We start from the raw sequence: 21,198 nt of genomic DNA, 5'->3' as shown, positions 1-21,198 counted from the left end.
GTTTGTAACTCTGGTGTGTTTGACTCAGGAGTGTGTGTGACTCTGGTGTGTGGCTGTGGTGTGTAAGACTCTGATATGTGTGGCTTTGGTGTGTGGCTCTGGTGTGTGGCTCTGGTGTCTGTGGCTCTTGTGTGAGGCTCTGCTTTGTGGCTCTTGTGTCAGGCTCTGTTGTGTGTCTCTGGTGTGCGGCTTTGATGTGCGGCTCTGATGTGCGGGTCTGGTGTGTAGCTCTGGTGTACGGCTCTGATGGGAGGCTCTGATGTGCGGCTCTGGTGTGTGGGTCTGGTGTGTGGCTCTCGTGTGTGGTTCTGGTTTACGGCTCTGCTGTGTGACTATGTTGTGTGTGGCTCTGATGTGCTGATCTGGTGTGCGGTTCTGGTGTGTGGCTCTGGTGTGTGGCTCCGTTGTGTCGCTCTGGTGTGTGTGTGTGCTCTGATAGGCCGCTCAGGTGTGCGGCTCTGGTGTGTGCCTGTGCCTCTGGAGTGTGGCTCTGATGTGTGGGTCTGGTGTGTGTCTCTGGTGTGTGGCTCTGGTGTGAGGCTCTGGTGTGTGGCTCTGGTGTGAGGCTCTGGTGATTGGGTCTGGTGTTTGGCTCCTATGGGTGTGTGAGTCTGGTGTGCGGCTCTGGTGTGTGGCTCTGCTGTGTGTGGCTCTGGTGTGTAACTCTGGTGTGTGATTGCTTCTGGTGTGTGGGGCTCTGGTGTGTATGGTTCTTGTATATGTGGCTCTGGTGTGTGTGGCTCTGGTGTGTATGGTTCTTGTATATGTGGCTCTGGTGTGTGTGGCTCTAAAGTGTGTGGCTCTGGTGTGCGTGTGTTGCTCTGGTGTGCGTGTGTGTCTCTGGTTTGTGGATCTGGTGTGTGGCCTTGATGTGTGTGGCTCTGGTGTGTGTGGCTCTGGTGTGCTTAGCTCTGGTGTGTGTTTGGCTCTGGTGTGTGAGTGGCTCTGTAGTGTACTCACCAAATTGTACTCACCTAATTGTGCTTGCGGGGGTTGCGCTTTGGCTCTTTGGCCCCGCCTCTCAACCGTCAATCAACTGGTGTACAGATTCCTGAGCCTACTGGGCACCATCATATCCACATTTGAAACTGTGTATGGAGTCAACCTCCACCACATCACTTCCTAGAGCATTCCATTTATTAACTACTCTGACGCAGAAAAAAGTCTTTCTAACGTCTCTTTGGCTCATCTGGGTACTAAGTTTCCACCTGTGTCCCTTTGTTCGTGTGCCTCCCGTGCTGAAGAGTTTGTCTTTGTCCATCCTGTCAATTCCCCTGAGAATTTTGTAGGTGGTTATCATGTCTCCCCTTACTCTTCTGTTTTGCAGGGATTTGAGGTTTAGCTCCTTTAGCTTTTCCTCGTAGCTCATTCCTCTCAATTCCGGGACGAGCCTGGTGGCATACCACTGGATCTTCTCTAACTTTGTCTTGTGTTTAACTAGGTATGAACTCCAGGCTGGAGCTGCATTCTCCAGGATTGGTCTTTCATAAGTGGTATACAGGGTCCTGAACGATTCTTTATACAAGTTTCTAAAGGCAGTTCTTATGTTGGCCAGTCTAGCATATGCCGCTGATGATAATCTTTTGATTTTTGCCTCTGGGGACAGGTTCGGTGTGATATCGACCCCCAGATCTTTCTATTTGACTGAAGATTGAGTTCTTCACACACCTCCATGTCATTCTCTGTGTATCTGTTCTCCCCTTTTCTCAGTTTCATCACTTGTTCCTTCACTACTGTTTTCCTCCTGATGTGGCTGTGGAGCAGCTTTGGTTGGGTCTTGGCTTTACTTGCTATGTCATTTTAAAAACTCCTCACTCTGAGGTACTCATTTCTGGCCCTCTGGTATCTCTCCCTGCTCTCCGGTGTTCTGTTATTCATGTAGTTTCTCCATGTTCTCTTACTCAGTTGCTTTGCTACCTTGCATTCCTGGTTAAACCATGGGTTTTTCTGTTGTTTTTCGTTTTTCTCCTTTTGGACGGGAGATAAACCTGTTTGCAGCTTCCCGGTACTTCTGGGTGACAAAATCCATAATGTCCTGAACATTCTTGTTGCTAAGTTCTGTTTCCCATGGTATTTCCAAGAGGAATTTTCTCATCTCGTCATATTTTCCTCTTCGGTAATTTAGTCTTTTTCCCTCCAATCCCATCCCTGGATAGGTTATCCCTACCTCCACCAAGTACTCAAAAATCAATACACTGTGGTCACTTATTCCTAGAGTCATGAATACTCATTCTCCGCCCAAGTAAAACAGAAACAAGCAACACTTAGTGGGCCAGCCAGAGGCTTAGGGGTCGCGCAGGAATATCCCTGCCAAAAAAAAAGTCATTCCTATTGGCGCTTCAACTCTGACTTCCCTTATTTCTGACTCATTCAGGGTGAATATCAAGTCGATTCTAGCTGATTCATCATTGCTTCTCACACTTCTCATTAACACTCTAGTGAGTGTGTGTGACTCTGGTGTGAGGCTCTGGTGTGTGGCTCTTGTGTGTTGCTCTGGTGTGTGGTTCTGGTGTCCGGCTCTCAGGTGTGGCTCTGGTGTGTGGTTCTGGTCCGGCTCTGAGGTGTGGCTCTGGTGTGTGTGAGTAGCTCTGGTTTGTGTGTGGCTCTGGTGTGTGTGGCTCTGGTGAGTGTGTGGGGCTTTCGTGTGTGTGTGGCTCGGGTGTGAGTGGCTATTGTGTGTGTGTGGCTCTGGTGTGTGACTCTGGTGTGTGTGTGGCTATTGAGTGTGTTGCTATGGTATGTGTGACTCTGGTGTGTGTGCTGCTCTGGTGAGTGTGTGGGGCTTTCGTGTGTGTGGCTCGGGTGTGAGTGGCTATTGTGTGTGTGTGGCTCTGGTGTGTGTGTGGCTCTTGAGTGTGTGGCTCTGGTATGTGTGGCTCTGGTGTGTGTGGCTCTGGTGTGTGGTTCTGGTGTGTGTGTGGCTCGTGTGTTTGTGGCTCTGGTGTGTGTGGTTCTGGTGTATGTGGCTCTGGTGTGTGTGGCTCTGATGTGTGTGTGTGGTTATGGTGTATGTGGCTGTGGTGTATGTGGCTCTGGTGTTTGTGGTTCTGGTGTGTGTGGCTCTGGTATGTGTGGCTCTGGAGTGTGTGGCTCTGGTGGACGTGTGTGGCTCTGGTGTGCATGTGTGGCTCTGGTGTGTGGGTCTGGTGTGTGGCTCTGGTGTGTATGGCTATAGTGTGTGACTCTGCTGTGTGTGGCTCTGGGGTGTGTGGCTTTGGTGTGTGTCGCTCTGGTGTGTGCGGCTATGGTGTGTGGCTCTGTAGTGTGACTCTTGGGTCCGGCTCTGATGTGTGTCTCTCGTGTGCCGTTCTGACGTGCGGCTCTGATGTGCGGGTCTGGTGTGTGGCTTTGGAGTGTGGCTTTGGGGTGGGGCACTTATCTGCTGCTTTGGTGTGTGGCTCTGGTGTGTGTGTGGCTTTGGTGTGTGTTGCTCTGGTGTGTGTGACTTTTGAGTGTGGTTCTGGTGTGTTGCTCTGGTGTGTGTGGATCTGAGTTATGTGGCTCTGAAGTGTGTGACTCTGGTGAATGCGGATCCGGTGTGCGTGTGTGGTTCTGGTGTGTGGCTCTGGTGTGTGTGGCTGTGGTGTGTGTGTGGCTGTGGTGTGTGGCTCTGGTGTGTATGGCTCTGTAGTATGTAGCTCTGGGTGTGTGTGGCTCTGGTGTGAGGTTCTGGAGTGTGTGGCTCTGGTGTGTGTGGCTCAGGTGTGAGGCTCTGGTGTATGTGTGACTCTTGAGCGTGTGTGGATCTGGTGTGTGTGGCTCTCGTGTGCTGCTCTGGTTTGCGGCTCTGCTGTGTGGCTATGGTGTGTGAGGCTCTGATGTGCTGGTCTGGTGTGCGGCTCTGGTGTGTGGCTCTGGTGTGTGGCTCCATTGTCTGGCTCTGGTGTGTGTCTGTGGCTCTGATGTGTGGCTCTGGTGTGTTTAGCTCTGATGTGTGGCTCAGGTGTGCGGCTCTGGTGTGAGGCTCTGGTGTGTTTAGCTCTGATGTGTGGCTCAGGTGTGCGGCTCTGGTGTGAGGCTCTGGTGTGTGGCTCTGGTGTGTGGCTCTGGTGTGAGGCTCTGGTGTGTGGTTCTGGTGTGTGGCTCTGGTGTGTGCCTCTGGTGTGTAGCTCAGGTGTGTGGCTCTGGTGTGTGGCTCTGGTGTGTGCCTCTGGTGTGGGGCTCTGGTGTGTGGCTCTGGTGTGTGGCTCTGGTGTGTGGCTTTGGTGTGTGGCTCTGGTGTGTGGCTCTGGTGTGTGCCTCTGGTGTTTGGCTCAGGTGTTTGGCTCTGGCGTGTGCATCTGGGGTGTGGCTCTGGTGTGTGACTCTGGTGTGAGGCTCTGGTGTGTGCCTCTGGTGTGTGGCTTTGGTGTGTGGCACTGGTGTGAGGCTCTGGTGTGTGGCTCTGATATTTGGCTCTGGTGTGTGGCTCTGGTGATTGGTTCTGAAGTGTGTCTCTGGTGTGTGGCTCTGGTGTGTGCCTCTGGTGTGTGGCTTTGGTGTGTGGCTCTGGTGTGAGGCTCTGGTGTGTGGCTCTGATGTTTGTCTCTGGTGTGTGGTTCTGGTGATTGGCTCTGGTGTGTGGCTCTGGTGTGTGGCTCTGGTGTTTGGCTCCTATGGGTGTGTGCCTCTGGTGTGTGGGTCTGGTGTTCGGCTCTGGTGTGTGGGTCTGGTGTGTGGCTCTGAGTTTTGGCTCTGGTGTGTGTGGCTCTGTTGTGTGTGGCGCTGGTGTGTGTCTCTGGTAAGTGCAGCTCTGCTGATTTGCTCTGGTGTGCGTGGCTCTGGTGTGTGTGGCTCTGGTGTGTGGCTCTGATGTTTGGCTCTGGTGTGTGGTTCTGGTGATTGGCTCTGGTGTGTGGCTCTGGTGTGTGGCTCTTGTATTTGGCTCTTATGAGTATGTGACTCTGGTGTGTGGGTCAGGTGTGGGGCTCTGGTGTGTGTGTCTGGTGTGTGGCTCTGGGTTTTGGCTCTGGTGTGTGTGGCTCTGTTGTGTGTGGCTCTGGTGTGTGTCTCTGGTGAGTGCTGCTCTGGTGAGTGGCTCTGGTGTGCGTGGCTCTGGTGTGTGGCTCTAGTGTGCGGGTCTGGTGAGTGTGGCTCTGGTGTGTGTGGCTCTGATGTGTGTGACTCTGGTGTGTGGTTCCAGTGAGTCTTGTGAGTATACAACACCACGTAGGGTATGTATGAGCGTCCTGTAGGTATACAACACCACGTAAGTTATGTATTTATGCCCTGTGAGCATACATCAGCACATACAGTAGGTTATGTACGAGTGTTAGGTTACCAAGAAGGTAATTGTGAGGGTGGTAACTTGTGTATTAATACAACAGATGGTAAACCTGGTGTTTGGGACATCGGACTGGCTGCAGGTGGCCACCAGGGACGCTGACCGCTTCCAGGAGTATGGTGACGACTTCCAGTGGAAGCAGGGCTACGACACCCTCGTCACCCACCTAATGGTAGGCTATAGTCACCCAACGTATGGTAGGCTATGGTCACCCACCGTAAGGTAGGCTCTAGTCACCAGTGTAAGGTAGGCTCTAGTCACCAGTGTAAGGTAGGCTCTAGTCACCAGTGTAAGGTAAGTTCTAGTCACCAGTGTAAGGTAAGTTCTAGTCACCAGTGTAATATAGGATCTAATCACCCATCGTAAGGTAGGCTCTAGTCATAGGGGAATTTTCCCAGCAGTAATTTATTGTTGTACTGTAAAATTATAAGTTTATTAGGTTTACTTTATTATAATTAATTGAAAACGGACTGTATTTTGCAATGGGGTCCTGCTGAGTGTTATCCTCTCACAAATTTGGTGGGTATACATAATTATATTAATTCTCAGGAACCATTATTATTAATCACATAATAATAACTAATATAAGTTGCTACCGAGCTAGTTTCTAGTAAAGGGTTAGTGAACACTTAAACACTTAGCAGTTGATTTGAGAAGGATTTGGTCATCCAGACCTGCACGTGTCCTGATCATACGAGCTGATTCTCGTGTGGGCGAGGCAATATGGCGTCTGGAATGGTTATATGAAGATAAATGACTGTAGGATGTAGTCACCCACCGTAAGGTAGGCTGTAGTCACCTGCCATAAGGTAGGCTGTCACAAAGCATAAGGTAGGCTGCAGTCACCCACCGTAAGGAAGGCTCAAGTGACCCACCATAAGGAAGGCTGAAGTCACCCACCGTAAAGAATGCTGTAGTCACCCATCGTAAGGTAAGTTGCAGTCACCCATCGTAAGGTAAGTTGCAGTCACCCATCGTAAGGTAGGCTAAAGTCACCCACTAAAAGGAAGGCTGTAGTCACCCGCCATAGGGTAGGCTGTAGTTACCCACTATAAGGTAGGCTGAAGTCACCCATCATAAGGTAGGCTGTAATCACCAACAGTAAGATAGGCTGTAGTCACCCACCGTAAGGTAGGCTGTAGTCACCCACCGTAAGGTAGGCTGTAGTCACCCAAAATAAGGTAGGCTATAGTCACCCATCGTAAGGTAGGCTGTAGTCACCTATCATAAGGTAGGCTATAGTCACGCAACATAATGTAGGCTGTAGTCACCCACCGTAAGGTAGGCTGTAGTCACCCATCATTAGGTAGGCTGTTGTCATCCATCATAAGGTAGGCTGTAGTCACCCATCATACGTTAGGCTGTAGTCACCCATCATAAGGAAGGCAGTAGTCACGCACAGTAAGGTAGGCTGTAGTCATGCACAGTAGGGTAGGCTGTAGTCACACACAGTAAGATAGGCATTATTCACGTAATGTAAGGTAGGCTGTAGTCACTTTCTGTAAAGTAGGCTATAGCCACGCACGTTAAGGTAGGCTGTTGTCACCCACTGTAAGGTAGGCTGTACTCACCCACCGTAAAATAGGCTGTACTCACCCACCATAAGGTAGGCTGTAGTCGCCCAATGTAAGGTAGGCTGTAGTCACCCATCGTTAGGTAGACTGCAGTCATCCACCATAAGGTAGGCTTTATTCACGCAGAGTAAGGATGGCTTTATTCACGCAGAGTAAGGAAGGCTTTATTCACGCACAGTAAGGTAGACTGTAGTCACCCACCGTGAGGTAGGCTGTAGTCACCTACCAAAAGGTAGGCTGAAGTCCCCCACCATACGGAAAGGCTGTAGTCACCCACCAATAGGTTGGCTGTAGTCATGCACGAAGATGTAGGCTGTAGTCACCCATCGTAAGGTAGACTATAGTCACCCATCGTAAAGTAGGCTGTTCTCACCCACCATAAGATAGGCTCTATTCACCCACGATAAAGTAGGCTGTACTTACCCACCATAAAGTAGACTGTACTTACCCACCATAAGGTAGGCTGTAGTCACCCAATGTAAGGTAAGCTGTAATCACCCATCGTAAGGTAGACTGTAGTCACCCATCATAAAGTAGGCTGTATAGTCGCCCACTATAGGGCAGGCTGTAATCACCCACTATTAGGTATTCTATAGTCAGCCATTATAAGGTAGGCTGATGTCACCAATCGTAAGGTACGCTGTAGCGACAAATCGTAAGGTAGGTTCTAGTCACCCACCATAAGATGTCGGAAAATCCGACACCATTTAATAATCATACAGATAATAGCTGTATTGTATAAACAAGTTACCCATAGAAAACGTAACTTGTAGTGGAATTACCGTCTATAGAAAACGGGATATCATCACCACATACTATTATAATTCACCAGCTATTATGGTGGGAATTATTCTTAAATACATTAGTCTTTGGACTTTACCATCATAAAAACATCTTATATAAATTAACTTAATTATCAATATTAAAGTAGAGTAAATGTGACCCTTCTATCACTTTCTGAAATCTGGACAATGTAAGCCAGGCGTCAGTGGAGGAGGGAGGGCAGCCATCATTGTTGTTATTGAGACCAGAGGCTCACACGGGAGCAAATTCGGCTCCTGTTAAATTTACTTGGACGTAGTGTTATGGAAACTAAAAGTGTACCATTATCAACACGCTGTCTACAAATTCAAGTTAAGTGTCTATCCGAAACCCATTATCTATCATTAGTGGCCATTAATGTCATTGGGTAGGGTTATCCGGTTAGATCACATGGAAGCCTCAAACTAAAGGTAATTAAGCCAGGTCTTCATGTTCCATGTACTGTTTTCTCTGATATACTTGTCATATATAGGTATCTGGCTTCACAGCTAGCGCACTTTTGACAGGTCAAGACGAGGATGCAAGATTATGTGCACCAGTTACTGGGTGATAGAAGCTACCTCAAAGAGGATAATTTGGTGTCTACACCCTAGTTATACCTGGTGGACTAACCTGCTGTACTATAAGATAAGGAACCTCATCAATGTATGTAGCTATTACTGTAGTTTGATTGGCTGCATATATATTAATATAATAACCCCCCCTAATGTGTAGAGGATCGATTTGTGAGATTATGAGATTATTGCAGAAATACAGTCCACTTATCATTATACAAATTGCTATCGAAGTATATAAATTAACGTAAATATAAATTCATATAAATTAAATAAATATAAATCTCACAGGTCGGTTCCCACATAAGATATGCTGTAGTCACCCACTGTAAAATAGGCTGTAGTCACCCATCGTAAAGAAGGCTGCAGTCACCTACCATAATGTAGGCTGTAATCACCCATTGAAAGGTAGTCTGTAGTCACCCACTATAAGGTAGGCCGTAGTCACCCATCGTAAGGTAGGCTGTAGTCACCCACTTTAAGGGGAGGCATTAGCTCCAGATTTCCCAAAAAATCATTAAATGAAATCTACTTCGATTTCAATCAAACTTTTTTGACTAGTTGTATATGAAAAGGGTTTCAATGGGTCCAAGTCTAAGCATCGTAGCATAAATAGGAAGGGAGAAAAAAAATGTGTCAAAATTATTCCAAAATAATAAAAAAAAGTTGTCAAAATTATTCCAAAATGATCAAAAACGATTATCAAATACAAGTGTCAACTGAAATCATATCTATGACTCTCAGCTATCACAATAGCATATATTAAAAAATATATTATAATTAGTTTTATTAGAAAAATAACTAAGGAAAAACAAAGAATTGATATATATATTTTTTTTCGCACGATTTGCATGAAACTTATACACCTGACTGCACATAAGCCTATCTGTAAGGGTGCCAATTTTGGAGAAAACTGGTTGATGTCAACTTCATCCACAGATGCAGGCACCTTAGACTTTATTATTTTCCTATTTATTTTCAATATTTTCACCCCCTCCCTGTTCAGCTCGTTTATGCCGTGAGGTGGGCTTAGTGGACGGCTGCCGGAGTGTGATGCTCCTTGGGACAGTACTCTGCCCTTTTGTAGCCTTGTGCTCCTGCTGCCGTCCTCTCAAATTTTGCTGAACAACTTTTCCTTGTCCTTCTGTTTCGTTTTTTCTCCCCCCTCTTCTCCTATCTGCTTGTCGCTTCCTGCCGACCTTTTGCTTGTTTTGGTTATCCCTTTGGACTTACCTATTTTGACACCCGGGTGCATGAGGAGGCATACTCTTGCACCCATATAACTGTAGTACCCAACGTCGAGAGCGAGGGGAACCTTTTATTATCAATCCCTCTTTCGTCACTGAACCCGATCTCGACGGACTGACAGTTCTTACGGTGGCGTTTGTGGGGCGTATACTCACGACGCACCCCCTAGGAGGCCCCGGCATGATCGGCGAAAGCTTCTTGTTGGGTAACCTGCCTGTAATTGTGGCTCCATGGTGGGTGTGGGGGTACATTCGTGAATGAATGTTTATGTTTCGTACCTATGTTGTGTTCCTGTTCCTCCTTTACCTTCTCAGGCTCGTGGGGTGGGCGACCAAGCCCCCGAGTCGGTCTGTGTTGGATGACTGGGCTCTGTAGCCTCTGCTGCATTGGGGCCCGACCTTGCTCCTTCTTTGGCCTCTCTGACTACTCCCCTCGGCTCCCCTCTCTCCTCTGTGGTTTGGTCGAGCCCAAAGCCCCCCAGTGGTGACTACCTCGTCCCCTGGCATGGCTCCATCTAACGGTTGTAACTACTGCGCCTTATAACCTCTCTCTCTCTGGGGGTTCTCAACGCCGTCCTCGACACGGCCGCACTCGCTCGATTCCTTCCCGTACTATGCGTATCAGGCCTTGTTTCGTCCCGCTTCGTAGGAAAAATACTTTGATCTCCTCCCTCTTGATTCTGCGCCCCCTGACGATTTCTCCCTCCATCGACATCTTGTTGATTCCGTGGATGCCTCTGTTACCTTCAACCCTACTCATCTCGGTACACGTGTCGTTGCTGCTCCTTCTCAGGATGCAGCTTCCCGCTTGGCTACCTTATCCTGCCTTGGCGAGATCCCTGTTCGGGTCTCAAAGAACGCTCAGTTGAATGCCAGTGTTGGCACTATTCTCCTCCCACCCCATGCTGCGACCGGTGTTCGGAATCTGCACGACTGCCACGATGATATTCGGCATATGCCCAAGGCCATTCTTTCCTCCAGGTGGACACGTTTACTCGTCCCCCTCGTAGTCGTCGCCGTCAACCCCTTCGGCTTGTGAAGATTACCTTTGATGGTAGGACCCTTCCATCCTCTGTCATTCTTGCTGGTGCCAGATGCTCTGTCCAGGAGTACATTCCTTCTCCTCGGCTTTGTAACAAGTGCTGGAGGTTTGGGCATGGTGCCCTCCGCTGCTCTGAGACTGTCTCTCTCTGTCCTTTGTATGGGGGCGAAGGTCACTCTAAGTCGGAGTGCACTTCTCCCCAGGCTCGCTGCCTCAATTGCAGTGAGGCCCATCCTACCTTCTCCCGTGCCTGTGTCCATTACAAGCTTGAGGCAGCCGTCCTCAACTTGAAGCACTGGGAGCGTTTATCTTTTCCTGGGGCGAGGCGTTAGGTTCGCCGGCTCCCGACTTATACTAACGTCTCTTATGCTCGCGTGTTGCGCTCTTCCTCTCCTCGTCCTTCCCACCTTCCTCAAACTCACAACCGTTTCCGGACCTCGGACCCTGATACGCCCACTGCCCCCTCCACTGTTCCTTTGAGTTCTGTCCCGAAGGATCCCCTCCAGGTCCTCTGTCTGGGGTTCCCCTTCTTTCTACCCGGTCTGTCATGTCTCCTGTGTCTTCTTCCTCGTCTCCCTCCGATCCTCCTTCCCATCCTTCTCCTCCATCTATTGACTCTCCCCGCCGCCTGTCGGTGCTGGCTGATGTCCATCGCTCTCCTACCGGCCGTCGTGTGTGCTCTCGTTCAGCTTCTCTTGTTGATACGCTGGAATCCGTTGCCCGGTACGTAATTGCTGGGACAGCTGTCTCTTTAAGAAGCATAAGCCTGGCTCCTCTCCTTCCTCCTCCCTGGCGGGTAAGAAGGCTTCGCTCTCTTCCTCGACCCCTACTACTGACTCTATTGCTATTTCTATTCCCCTCCCATTTCGGTGGTTGCGCCCCCCTGTTCCTGCTATTGAGGTTTCTTTAGCCCCTGCTTCCCTCTCGGTTGCTGCCCTTGCTGAGGTGCGCTCCCCTCTTTCTACTCCCCTTCTTCCTGCTGCTGTCCTTGACTGCTCCTCTCCGTTGTCTCCTCCTCCTCCTCCGAACCCCGCCCGCCCACCTCTGGTCTGTTCTCCCGCTTTAACGTGCTGTGTTGCTCTTTCGCATTTGTTTTTTCCTTGTTCTCTGTTGTTGTCCTTTCTCTTCTCGTCGATGTCTATTCTTCAATGGAACGTTCGAGGTTATTACGCCAATTTCCTCGAACTTCAACTTCTGATTTCACGGTTTTCGCCCCTTTGTGTCTATCTCCAGGAGCCGATGCTTAGTGCTTGTCCTGGTCGCTTTCGTGGCTATTCCTTTCTCTCTCCCCCCGTCCCCAGCTGTTGCTGAGGCTCCTAACTCTTCTGCTCTCTTGATTCGCTCTGATGTTCCATTACTTTTTCCTTCGCCTCTCCATTGTTCTGCTGTTCGTATCTTTGTGGGGAAATGGTACACTGTTTGTTCCATTTATCTCCCCTTGAGTGTCCCACTTTTACTTTCCTGATCTGAAACACTCACTGGACTCCTTGCCGGAGCCTGTGCTCCTGCTGGGTGATTTCAATTGTCGTCATTCCCTTTGGGGCGATGTTCTGACGAGCACCCGGGGTCGCCTTCTTGAGCCGTTTATCCTCTCTTCTTCCCTGTCTCTTCTGAATTCTGGTGAGCCCATGCATTTGGACTCTCGGACTCGCACCCTTTCCTGTCTTGATCTTTCTCTTTGCTCGTCTTCTCTTTACTTAGATTTCACGTGGCAGGTTCTTGATGACCTCCATGGCAGTGACCATTTCCCCATCCTTGTTACCTTTTTCTCTTTTCATTCTCCCCCCTCTCCTTCCCTAGGTGGCAGTTTGCGAAAGAGGACTGGGACCTCTTTACCCTCAGCTCTGCTCTCTCTGACCTCTCCCTTCTACCTCTCCCTCGCTCTCTCCTCCTTTTTCATGACACTGTCTTCGACGCAGCCCTCCACTCTATTCCTCTCTCTTCCTCTCGGGGTTCATGGAAGTGTGTTCCCTGGTGAAATACAGACAGTGCTCGGGCTGTCCTCTGTAAGCGTGCAGCCTGGAAGAGACACTGCCGATTTTTTTTCTTTTCTTTCGGAAGGTGAGTGCAGTGGCCCGTAGGGCCATCCGTACGGCTAAACGTGAATGTTGGCTTTCTTATGTCTCCACCATTACGTCCGAAATTTCTCTGCCACAAATCTGGAAGCGTATCCGCAAGATAGCAGGTGAGTTCGTTCCCGATGTTTCACCAGTCCTTCACCTCCGTGGTACTCTTGTTCCGCACCCATTGCAAGTCGCTACCGAACTGGGTTCCCACTTTTCTTCTGTTAGCTCTGGTCTTCATCTTCCCCAATCTTTTCTTCTTCGTAAACCTGTCCTTGAGTCTCGTCCTTTAGATTTCTGCACTCGTCTTCGACTTCCCTATAATGATCCCTTCTCTCTCTCTCTGAACTTCGTTCTGCCCTGGCCCTCTGCAGTTCCATGGCGGTGGACTCCGATGGTATTCATTATGAGATGCTTCACCATCTCCCTCCGTGCACGTCTCAGTATTTACTGAGGCTGTAGAATCGGATCTGGGAGTCGTCGTCAGTCCCTGAGGACTGGCTCGATGCCGTTGTCCTTCCTGGTCGCAAACCGGGGTCTCTGGGAACATCATCCCCTAAGGACTTTCGCCCTATTGACCTCACAAGTTGTGTCTGCAAACTCTTTAAACGTATGGATAACGTTCGTCTGATGTGGTTCCTGGAACACCATCACCTCCTCTCCCCTTCTCAATTTGGTTTCCGCAAGTCACAGCACGACAGATGTCCTGGTGAACTTGGAGGTCTATATTCGTACTGCTTTTGCTGCGAAGACCTCCGTTTTTGCTGTCCTTTTTGACCTGGAACAGGCTTACAACACAACTTGGCGATATCATATTCTATCCCAGCTTCATTCTTTTGGCCTTCATGGTCATCTCCCTCTCTTTCTCCGCAGCTTCCTCTCTCGTCATTCCTTTCGGGTTAGGCTTGGTACCACTTTCTCTGCCTCTTTTCAGCAATACAAAGGTGTGCCCCAGGGTAGTGTTCTGAGCACTACTCTTTTTCTGGTTGCCCTCAATGGTCTTCTTTCCTCTCTTCCTTCAGGCGACTTCTCCGCTCTCTATGTCGATGATTTTACCCTTTGTTGTCAGGGTGATGATTCGCCTCTCCTTCAACGCCGGCTTTAACTTGCGATTGATGCCGTGTCGACTTGGGCCACCGATCATGGCTTCAAGTTCTCTACTACTAAGACTTGTGCCATGACTTTTACTCGGAAACGGGTTGTTTTTCGTCCCTCTTTGTCACTTTATGGTTATCCCCGTGAGTACAAAGATTCCGCAAAGCTTTTGGGGTTATTCCTTGATATTCGTTTGTCTTGGTCTCCCCATATCTCTTACCTCCGTGTTGAGTGCTCTAAGGCCCTTACCCTCTTTCGGGTTTTGTCCCATACTTCTTGGGGGGCAGATAGGCGCACTCTCCTTGCTTTACATTCCTCTCTCGTCCTGTCTAAGCTCGATTATGGTTGCCCTGCTTACTCGTCTGCTTCTCCTTCTACTCTTCGCCGTCTTGATGCTTTGCACCATACTGGGTTGCACCTCAGTTCTGGTGCCTTTCGTTCGACTTCCGTAATTTGCTTGTATGTTGACACTGGTTTCCTGTTTCTCCGGGACCGCCGTGATCGCTACTGTCTTCGCTATCTTGCGCGGTCCTTACAACATCCTTCCTCTCGCCTCTGTCATGCTTTAACTTTTACCCCTCCTGCGGTTCCTGTTCCTCTTGACCACCTCCCTCTTTCTGTCTGGTTATCTCGCTTACAGGATTCTCTTTCCGTTTGTATTTCTAATGTTTCTCCTCGTGTTGTTCCCTCTTCGCCCCCGTGGAGAGTCCCCCTTCCTCAGTTTTGTACTTCCTTGACCCACATCACTAAAGCTTTTACCCCTCCTATGGTTCTATAACGCCTTTTCCTTGACCACTTTTCTTCTCACTCCCACTCCGTTTCTGTCTTCACCGATGGGTCTAAGTCTGCGGAAGGTGTTGGCTACTCTGTTGTTTTTCCTGATCGCACTTATATGTGTCGCTTACCTCCTAAGACTAGCATCTTTACAGCGGAACTTTATGCTATTCTCTATGCTCTTCGTCTCCTGCTTTCTCGTTGTCAGTCTTCCTTTGTAGTTGTTGTTGACTCTCGTAGTGCCCTCATGGCTCTCGGGTCCTTTAATCCGGTTCATCCAGTAGTGGTCGAGATTCAGTATTGGCTGTTTCTTGTTCACAGTAAATTTAAGTTGGTTGAGTTTTGTTGGGTTCCCAGCCATATTGGTGTGTCTTTAAATGAGCGTGCGGATGCTGCCGCCAAGGAAGCTGTCCGCTCTTGTCCCATCTCTCATAAAGGTATTACATATTCCGACTTTTACCCCTTTAACCATTCCTCCATCCTTACCCGTTGGCAGGCTTCTTGGTCTTCTGTTACTGGTAACAAACTACGTACTCTTAAATGTTGTTTCTCCGTGGCCGTCCTCCTACCACCGTAACCGGCGATGGGAAACGGCTCTGGCGAGATTGCGTATTGGCCATTCTCGCTTAACCCATGGTCACTTGATTGAGAGCCGCCCTGCTCCTTATTGTCCTAATTGCAATGTCCTTCTTACGGTCGTGCATGTCCTTCTTGAATGTCCTGACTTCTAGGACGAGCGTGTGTCATGCTTTCCGACCGCCCCTCGCGGTCATCTGTCCCTGAATAGAATTCTTGGTGACTCGGATACTTTTAATTTCGTTCGCCTTATGCGTTTTTGTTCACGTATTGGCATCCTTGGTAATATTTAGCGCCCTCTGATTATTCTGCACATTTGATGGTGCTACATAGCCTTCCCGGTTTGGTGCCTTCTTTTGATAATTACTTACTTACTTTATTTAGTTTTTGTTTAGATTTTGCATAAATAAATGATTAGATTGTTCTCTGTATTTTATTGTTTTCATGAATAATTTTGTATGTCATTGTCACGTGATCTCCACGAGTCAGAGTTTATTTGGATCTCAAGCCTAGCAAAGTAAGAGCTAATATATATATACCCTTGTTTTCTGTAATTCCCACACTGAACGTATATTCAACCCTCTTTTTCTAAGTAATTTGGGGATCATGCCCCAAGGTTTTAATGGTTGATTATTCGGTCCAGACCCCGATTAATTGACGCTTTTGGTTAATGGTCTGGTGGTGGCCGCAGGAGACCCTTGAGTTTGCTAGAAGCCTGGTACGACGTCATAAGGACTGTAGAATCTTAGCCGATCGAGTGGCTAAGACCACGTGGCGTGGGATTCGGCTAGAGTAACTCTAGGGTCCCTTGGAATCAAGTGAAGTAAATATAATACGGGCGGGATAAGGACGGAGGTAGAGCCGATACCCTCCCCCCCCCCCCGTGTTACAGGCTGTAGTCATCCACCACACGGTATGCTGTAGTCACCCACCGTTAGGTAGGCTGTAGTCACCCATCTTAAGGTAAGATGTAGTCACCCCACTATAAGGTAGGCTGTAGTCACCCATCGTAAGGTAGGCTGTAGTCACGCACGATAAGGTAGGCTGTAGTAACGCATCTTAAGGTAGGCTGTGGTCACCCATCGTAAGGTAGGCTGTTGTCACCCACTTTAAGGAAGGCTGTAGTCACCTATCGTAAGATAGGCTGTAGTCATGCACAGTTAGGTAGGCTGTAGTCACTCATCGTAAGGTAGGCTGTAGTCACCCATCGTAAGGTAGGCTGTAGTCGCTCCCCATTAGGTAGGCTGTTTTCACCCACCGTAAGGCAGGCTGTATTCACCCATCGTAAGGTAGGTTGTAGTCACCCACCGTAAGGTAGGCTGTAGTCACCAACCGTAAGGTAGGCTGTAGTCACCCATCGTATGGTAGGCTGTAGTCACCCATCATAAGGTTGGCTGTAGTAGGGTAAAGTGCAACTAGAACCACGTGCGCCATCTGCCCAGGTGGCTCTATAGAGCCAGCTGGGCAGGTGGCGCACAGGTGTCTAGTCGCAAAGGGTTTGGGGGGAAATTTTTCCGGAAGTTTGGCGCGTGTCGGACGCGTGTGAGCGTCCGGTGTTTGGGTGTATGGTCAGGAAAGATGGGAGGTCATGTTGTTGGGGGTGTAGGAGAGTAAGTGTGGTATGTGGTAGAGTAAGAAATACAAGGATATGAGTGGAATATGTGGAAAGAGTAGTTAAATATGTATGTGTGTTTGCCGTAGACTTAATCCTGTGTGTAGATAATAGTTTTGATGATGATAGTAAGCAAGCTATGTAGAGGCTGTGTGTGTGTGTAGGTGTGAGGGGTCCTAACATAGGCGGATATGTTGTTTGGGGTGGGGGAAGGGTGAGGGGAGCTTCCCCTCGGCGTGAGAGTGCTTAGGGGCCATTTGTGGTTTTGACATCCATTATTTTCTTGGAGCTATGCACACATCCGGAAGTGGGAGAGGAGGGTAGGAGAGAGCAGAGTCTAGGAGGAGGGATGTGGTCCATTTGCCTTAGTGGTTTTTCGATGTCTTCAGAGTAGTCTTGGAGATGTTCACCCCAGCATGGCTCTCCCTCCACTGCGGATTTGTTAAGGAGGGGCGAGGTTCATACTCCTGCCAGCAGGCCCCTCACCAACAGGCCCTCACCTGCCAACCATCAATCACTCCCACCCCTCATCCCCTCCTCTCCCCGTACCATCAACCATTGTTCTGTGCAAAGCCTTTAGTATTATTTCTGTTAATATGTGTAAGCTATATCCTAACGCGACCAACATGGCAACAATATCATCATCATTCTTTGCCCAAATAGCATTTTTTTTTTTTAAGAGCAATAAACGAGGGAAAAGTAAACACATAATATATAAATTTATTTATTTTATTAAACACTTAAGCGATTTACAACGATAATAATAATAATGATAATAATAATAATAATAAGACTTTTTCTTGGTGGTTTAGCTAGCAGACAGATTGGGAGTCATTCATCCAATCCATCGAACCTTCCCACCACGCTAGTCAACCAGCCAATCTGTAGAAAGGGGAAAAAGGTTATAAGTTTTTGTTGTTGTCAATGTTGTAAACATAAATACAGACATTATTATGTTCATCATTCAATCCTAACATAAAGTATTACCGCACTATCATCCTAGCCAACTTCCTCACACAACGTTTCACACCCAGCATCAGTAGCGTTTAAGCAGAATGTATGCTTACACACAGGCATTTTCATCTGAGCATAACTGAATTTCAACACTTTTTCATCATTCTTGCGAAATTGACCATATTTAAATGCTTCATCAAAGTGAAGCAGGGCGGCCTCTAAGCCTAGTCTGGAAAAATGATATGCAAAATAAACGGCGTAATTCCCACAGAAGTAACTATTCAAGGATTGAATCCTTTTCTTCATAATATATAGGGTATAGTCTTGGAAGTAAGACATAAACTCTTCGAAATATCTTGAATAAGATCCTATTGCCGGATTGGCATAGCTGTCTAGTATAACTATCTCGCTTCTACCTTCATCCTTATTTACATAGAATGTTATCCAATGCCCCATTTTATTACGAGAACCAGACTCCAAAGTGTTGATTATGAACACCACAGGTCTTTTTTTATGTATTTTTGTCAGTATTTTCCTTACGTCATCAGCTAGGAAACATCCTAGATAGTCTACCTTATCACCTAAATTACTTCTGATAGCCTCATTTATTTCCAAACAATTCATATTAGTATTTTATCCTCGCGTATCGCAAATAACGCGACGATCCGCGTTTATGCTGATCACACCTGTTGTAGACCCATAAACTAGAATGACTTTATTTCTAGCCACACCGCGTTTAAATTCCAAAGCGATCCGCAGATTACCACTTTTTTCAATCGGGATGGTGTCATCTATATCCTCAGGTTGTAAATTAAAGGCCAGTATGGTTCCACCATTCACATATGTGTCATAAGACAATATATTGTCTTTATCGAAGCCTAAGGCTTGTAATGCTGTGTAATACAACTTGGCGCAGTTGTGAGGGAAGTCGCACCCAATATTGACAATATTAGTGCTATTCTGTGATATTAATACTTTACTAAGCTCGCAGTTTTCCAAATAAAGCGGGTTGCGATTATGTGCACCAGACACTGCCTTCATATCAAGGATGATCATATATAAATGTTCTGGTATAACAGTCCCCCACGGTTGGTCCATTATTATCGAGCGCTGACCTGTGCCCAATATATACGTTTTGTATAAAGTTTTATTAAAAGTATACGTAATAGGAGAGTTGTTCTGCACCATGGCTTTATTAACGGCTACTAATCCTTCAGGGTATGGCAATACCCGATCCACCCATAGACGTGTAGACTTGATATTGTATTTAAAATTAGCGTGTTCATTATCGCTGAGTATAAGCCACTTATCAGGTTGAAGTTCGAGCCTCACCCTGATGTCCACATTATCCAAAACGTATTCACTAACTGATGTGACATCCAACATTAGTTTAAAACAAGTATTCACGCCACTCGTTTTCATATCAGTCATCCGTTGCTTCTCACCAGCCGAGGCGTTAGTGAAATAACCAGCTTCAATTTTACCAGGATCGACACGGTTAAAAAACTGTGACAGTTTATCATAGCGGTTAGCCTTACACCCAGAAATCGTAGATAATAACTTTACGTATGACCAGAATGAGAATAATGAGCTGGTTTCAACTACTGTTTCGTTTAAATACACAATGGCGGATTTGAATAGAGTTTGCGATAATCCATTCACCAACGAAACGTTTTTAGCGTCTCCTAAAGGCGTTATTCCATCTTCTTCGGTTAGATCAATAGACAACTCCAAAGCTATAGATGATAAATCCACCAGTTGACCATTCACTCCCTTGATGATAAATTCCAGATAGGTGTCTGTAAACTTATTATTGACCCCAGAATTCACAGGTAATACATCCACCGTTTGTCTGCTTGCAATTAATGATTCTACCAATCGAGGGGAAAATACTTTAGGAAAGGCTTCACTAACAGCAGCTGTATAGTGTTCTAATGGCACCTGGAGGCCAAGAGCGTTATATCCGGCCATGTTCGCGCTTTAGACAACACCAGCCGAGTGAGAAGAATTTATGACAGCACATCATTATATTTCGCTTTAGTAAAACGTTTGATGTTTACTAATTTTTTTGTTTGTTTATTCTTTTTCTGCACTCTTCCGCCTATCATTTGCTTCACCACTCCTTTCAATGTTTCAACTCCGCGTTTCTTAAGAGATTGTTTGAAAGTTTGTTTGTCATTATTAATGTCGTCTAGTACGTTCTGCCCCAAGCTAAGTGCAGCCAGAGCCAGAGTCCTCATGATAAAGGGCGCTGCTCGACGCGCTATCCCGCTTAAAAAGGAAAATATTCCTCCTCCACGCGTATACCGTCTACTGCGGTTGAAAATCCGTATATCATCAGTCCCCCCACCTCTAGGAGGGGTTAACAGAATGTATAATTCCTCAACAGAGGGGGGAATAAAGTGGACATGCATTTCTCCGCTTGTTTCAGACGAATGAGGAGTGGCGGGAAAGCGTTGGTGTTATATACCTCCTGCAACGGGACGTACATGCAACACTGCTATGGTACATCCACGTTCATCAAAATGTATTGGGTTACCATCTTGATCCCTAATAGTGATGCTGACGCTGTCTATCATGTTGGTGTTAAGACGCACATATAGTTTTTTATTGTTGCTGTTATCACTTCCATTTAGGGAGATTACATCCAAAATATTTACAGACTGGTTTCCATATCTAGTAGAAGAGATTTTATCGCAATAAACACACAGAATATCAACTCCTCCTCTAGGCATTGGCGGGAATAGACATGTGTTAACTACACTCGAGGCATACGGACGTTTTGCGAATAAGTCATATTCTATTTCTGGAACTACGCCCAACACTTTCCCAAAAGCGGTTCCAAATGATAATGTAACTCTACTGATGTTTTTATGCCCCGTTGCAGAGCTAATATTCTCCTCACTAATCACAATAGTGAACTTGTTTCGATTGGAGGAAGAATCATATTTAATAAAATGCATTCCATATTTAGCTGAAAATTGTTTTAATGACTTTCCTAAAAAACTCAGTTTAGCATTACTTGAAAATATGGCCTCTATTTCTGTATTAATCGTGATATTAATTTCTTTTATAGTTCCAGCTAAAACATCAGATGATAATAAATGCTTTGAATGCATGTATTTCCCCTCGCCCACTTTCTCATACGTAACCCCTACACGTATATATGCCTCAGGATTATCACGCTTAATAACGTAATGGCAAGTGGGGAGGAGTAATTTTTGTAGACACATTTCATAACTCCTCCTGGGATCTAATTCTAGCTGGTTAAACAATCGATTTTGGAAAGATGCGGGGATGTTATTGGGGAATAAATGCGTATCTGATACGCTGGTGGCGTATATCACGTGAGTGTCCATCGCTCTGTCTCCTTAGACTGCTTTTTGCCGAGTAAAGCTAGCTACACATAACATACACATTTATATACACTCACCTGTTAATATACGATCCAGGAAGCATTCCTTTTACTGTGAGGATCAATCTTTGCAGTTGCCTTTCTCTTAACAGATGGAGCCTCATACACTTGACTGCTTGCCGTAGTATTACGGAATAAATCTCGTGGTGTAGATGTTAGTGTGAAAAACAGTTGAGAAATGGGGAGTTTATCCGGTAAAAAAAAACA

At 47.1% G+C, this 21,198-nt stretch overlaps 1 protein-coding gene across 2 annotated transcripts in view; it reads left to right on the top strand.

The window, feature by feature from the left end:
- Positions 1 to 21,198, top strand: part of LOC123756333 (peroxisomal N(1)-acetyl-spermine/spermidine oxidase) — a 196,217-nt gene that overhangs the window by 102,650 nt on the left and 72,369 nt on the right. For both annotated transcript variants that reach the window (XM_069331389.1, XM_069331387.1), the window contains exon 7: positions 5,307 to 5,435. In XM_069331389.1, the coding sequence (XP_069187490.1) occupies positions 5,307 to 5,435 (129 nt within the window). The remainder of the gene's footprint in view (positions 1 to 5,306; positions 5,436 to 21,198) is intronic.

The sequence above is a fragment of the Procambarus clarkii genome, chromosome 25, assembly GCF_040958095.1.
Source record: "Procambarus clarkii isolate CNS0578487 chromosome 25, FALCON_Pclarkii_2.0, whole genome shotgun sequence".
Taxonomy (NCBI): domain Eukaryota; kingdom Metazoa; phylum Arthropoda; class Malacostraca; order Decapoda; family Cambaridae; genus Procambarus; species Procambarus clarkii.
This window is presented reverse-complemented; position numbering and strand designations above follow the sequence as displayed.